This window comes from Pyxicephalus adspersus, chromosome 5 (genome assembly GCF_032062135.1).
Source record: "Pyxicephalus adspersus chromosome 5, UCB_Pads_2.0, whole genome shotgun sequence".
Lineage (NCBI taxonomy): Eukaryota > Metazoa > Chordata > Amphibia > Anura > Pyxicephalidae > Pyxicephalus > Pyxicephalus adspersus.
This window is the reverse complement of record NC_092862.1, coordinates 107193079-107197446: the sequence shown is the minus strand read 5'-3', so window position 1 is coordinate 107197446 and position 4368 is coordinate 107193079. Positions and strand designations below refer to the sequence as shown.

At 35.8% G+C, this 4368-nt stretch overlaps 1 protein-coding gene across 2 annotated transcripts in view; it reads right to left on the bottom strand.

Moving 5' to 3' along the window:
• Nucleotides 1-258: 258 nt before the first annotated feature.
• Nucleotides 259-4368, bottom strand: part of EOMES (eomesodermin) — a 5537-nt gene continuing 1427 nt past the window's right edge. Inside the window, exons 2-6 of one of the 2 annotated variants that reach the window (XM_072412388.1) lie at nucleotides 3844-3998; nucleotides 2914-3035; nucleotides 2162-2320; nucleotides 1971-2032; nucleotides 259-1619 (exon numbers count right to left, since the gene is read on the bottom strand). In XM_072412388.1, coding sequence (XP_072268489.1) covers nucleotides 935-1619; nucleotides 1971-2032; nucleotides 2162-2320; nucleotides 2914-3035; nucleotides 3844-3998 — 1183 coding nt within the window. In that variant the 3' untranslated portion in view covers nucleotides 259-934. Of the gene's footprint in view, nucleotides 1677-1970; nucleotides 2033-2161; nucleotides 2321-2913; nucleotides 3036-3843; nucleotides 3999-4368 lie in introns of both variants that reach the window. The other variant, XM_072412387.1, reaches the window with a different exon arrangement.

The following is a 4368-nucleotide window of genomic DNA, read 5'->3' as shown; positions in this document are numbered from 1 at the left end:
AAAGCTTTAGTTCGTTCTATTTATTGATACTTTTTATAGTGTTTGATCATTTTTTATATATAATGGTATTATATTATGTTACACTCTGCAGTGATCAGTATGTTTTATTAGGATAAATCTTTTTTTGAAATGTGTATTTTGTGTGTATTTGATAATTGAAAGAATCTTTATCATGAATCACCCGCCATCTGTAGTCCCGATACTAACCAGATAATTTATATATATTTTTAAATGAAACATATTTTCCAACCGAACTGCTTCAGATCTTAAGAGTTCCTGAAGGCAACACATTTATTAAAAATGACCAAGCATTATATATACACATAAAAATGTTGAAACTCACAATTTCTTTCGGATCAATAACGAATTTTACATTTTTACAAATGTCTTTTTATAGGTCGCATTTTTTTCTTGTGTTCATTGATTTTTCGATAGGATCTTTCCCAAAACACAACAGAAAAATACATTCTGGGATGGCAGTCAAGTCTCTAGATAGAATTTTTTGTGTACTAGTCATTACACAATTATACAACAAAACAATTCAGTAATTTCCTGTAGAACAAGAGAAACACACCAATGATGCGTACAATATATTATACTTCACAATAGGCATCATAATATCTACACAATATGTACAAGGGTCTTGATTCATAAATAAGTCACAATAAAAATATAAAATAAAAACAAATTAGATAATAGCCACTTGAAATACTAAGAACTGTCACGTTAAGGACAGATTGTGACAAGTCAGAACTTGCAGCACTCATAGCGCCAACCTCTAGACTAGAGATTTGCAAACCAGTTTTTTTGCTTTATTCCCTTTTGCTCTCTGGATGAATGGCAAATCCACACTTTTTGGCATTTAATGCTAAGATTCACCCTGTGCTTTAAATTATACATAATTTCTATACATATATAAATATATTAAAATTCTTTAAGAACTAGAGTAAAATGAGTAATAGCCTAGGCCTTTGGAGGCATCTTTATTAAAGTCTTCATTTGCTATATCCTCACATTTAATAGGAGGAGAATTTTCATTGCTTGAAGTGCTAGGTGAAAGTCGTCTTCTCTTGCAGGCTCCTGTGTAGACACCGGAGTCATTTGAGTCTAAAGACTTAATGGATGGAGGTGTCTCCACCCATGAGGAGCTCAACTCTTCTTTGACCTTGTCTTTGGGCAGAAGGTCTTCAGAGAACCCTGAGGGACTTGACCTGGAGGACCAAGGTAAACCAGTTGCCATTTTCCTTTGATATGGAGAACTTCTGCTGCTCCAGCCTGTCATGGAGGCAAAGGCAGCATCTGGATAGTATGCCATGGGATGGGAGGTTTGGATGGGCAGAGACTTTATACCATAGGTAAGAAGAGAACTAGAAGAATAGTCTGTATCATAGGGACCCATGTCCAGTTTGTTGGCTGCTGCTTGTTGGACAGGGGTCACAAACCATCTCTGTGGGGGACCATTGACCACTTCTTCATTAGCTTGGGGCGACAGGAGACCATTGGTCTGGGGTACAGTCCTCTCTCCGCTGTAGTACCTGGTAGGGGGCAGATTGTTGACAAATTGCTCCTGGAAGAAGGGCTGGACGCTGTATCTGGCACCGGGCACTATCTGGTGGGATCTAGGAGAATCCGCAGGAGATGGAGTTAATCGGTCATTTTCTGAAGCCGTGTACATGCTACAAAAAGAATAAAAGTTTGCTGTAACTATGGGGAGCAGGATCACACATGGGTTATCTATGGCTAAGACACGTAATAGGGGAAATTTCACAGAACAAAAAAAAAAAATTAAAATGACTCATTAATAAAAATAAATGATGGGGTATAAAAATTAGGTAAAGTGACTATCACTATCCTTTAAATATATGGATAGCCACATATAAGGAAACCTCAAAGCCTCTAGCTGCTCCTATTTAGAGTTATTTGGGGTTCCATATCAGACAATTTACTATCATAGAAGAAATAATACTTACGAGTCATAATTGTCCCTAAAGCCTTTAGCAAACGGATTGTGGTCAATTTTCAGTTGAGTGATCTGGAAACAAAGGAAAGTATTACACACAAAGCTTTATCTTTACATATTGTTACACACAAAGCTTTATCTTTACATATTGTTAATCCTCTATACATACCCCCACATAAAATACAATGGTATGGTACTTACATCTGTATTCTGGTATGCTGTGACAGCAATGAACTGAGTTTCTGGGAAGGTGAAGGTCTGGGTCTTGGCTGTGTCATTGAGATCTTCCACTCCATCCTCACTGACTTCCACAATGTGTAGACGTGGCTGGTACTTGTGTAAGGACTGCAGGACGATCATCTAGGGGAAGAGACATGCTTAGTAAATTAGACATAAAGGTAATGTAGAAGAATAGATTTTTGTTTTATTTGATGACTTAATTGTGGGGAGAGGTGGGGATTCTGAGTGGCTTTGTGTTATGTGGGTAAGTGAGAAGAAGGCTGTTGGGGTGTAGGCGGGTGAGAAGAATTGGTAAGTGGGGGATAGACAGGAGGTGGCTTTGTTGGAGTTGGGGCACAAAGCCTAATAAATATATGTGCGGTAAGGGCTGACTCACAGGTAAGAAGCGGTGTGGGCAAGGTGTTGAATGTAAACGAGACATGAGAACAAACGCCAACATTTCTTAACTCTAAAGATCTGATAATTAAAAAAAAAAAGTTGACCTTATTCTGATTGCAGTCCAAATTCTTACAATTAGTGACATCACCAGAATGTAATGTATTATTATGACTTCCATTGGATAAATCGGCACTGAATTATTTACTAAAGTGCCAGACTTTATTGGAACTTCTACTGAGTGGAGTGTGCGCTCCTTCCGGAACCAGATGATGGATTAGAGACACTTTACCATAGAACTGGAGGTAGAATCGCTGTCCATGGTATTGCAATCTCACCTGAGTATTGTTATTATTGGCTCCTTTGTTGTTTGTCAGCTTCAGCTTTCCGAAAGAAATCTCCTGCCTCATCCAGTGCGCTCCAGTGTTGGGGGATTCGGGGTGCACATACACCTTGTTACCTGGATAAAGGTGGGGGGATAATAAATACAAGTTAGACAAGGATATCACTTATAGAAATCCTAAGACCCTCTTCACATAATATGTGTAAATACTCCAAATTAACTTACCTGGCCATTTATAGACCACCTGCCTAGTCGCACATCTATATACATATTTGTATCCACCTAATATTTATGATCAGTAATTATTAATGTAACAAATCCTACAAAATCTACTCCCTTTAAAATACCAATTTAATTACTTCTAAATGTATCCATAATCGAACTATATGATCTAATTATCAATCCATTTATAATATAGGTATCGATCATTGTATGTGTATATATATATATATATATATATATATATATATATATATATATATATATATATATACACACACATACATACATATACATACACACACACACACATATATATATATACACATATATACATACACACTATACACACACACAGTATTCGATTTCTAATTTACTTTCTAATTACCCATCAACCTTACCGAACCGATATTCAGAATGATTTCCGATCCAACAAATTACTTTCTTTTTATCTATCCATCAGTCATTTTTATTTTATATAATCTATCAATTAGCCAACAAGTATCTAGTCTTTGATGTGTCAATACGAAACTATCCATACAATAATTTTTACCTTGGAAATAAATCAAGTCAGATGGTATATCATATTTAAAAGGTTTAATTATTTAGTTAAAATAATTTAACAGTTAAAAAAAGCAGCGCTCGCTAAAATGACAAGCTTTATCAGATGCTGATACTTGTAGTGCCCCATGCCACCTTTACCCACCTTGCATATTATTGTCCGCTTTGCCGCAGGTTACCCATTTGCCTCCTTGGAACCTCCAGTGGTTTGGATCGGCCAGAACCACTTCTACAAACACATTGTAATGGGCTGTCGGATTTAAGCCGGTGATGTTGAAACTGAGGAAGGGGAACATCCTCCTGGAAAAGGGTACAAGAGTTCATCATATACAAATGCCTGGAATTAGACGTTTGTAATGGGGGGCACAGATTTTACAAATTTTCTGCATGATTAAATAAGTTCACCCTGCAGGTTGAATCAGGGCAACATAATTAAAATATTTATATTAAATCATCTATAAAGATAGTAAATTAGAAACACCAATTAAAAACAACAGAATGTAAAGCAGAGTCAGAATTATCTTAGTTATTAGTTACTTATCCTAATTATTATAGCTTATAAAAGTGTAGAGAATTCCAACAATAAATCTGGTCAGTGTCATTTCAAATTAAAATGGTCAACAAAACAATCTATACTCTATATATATATATATATATATATATATATATA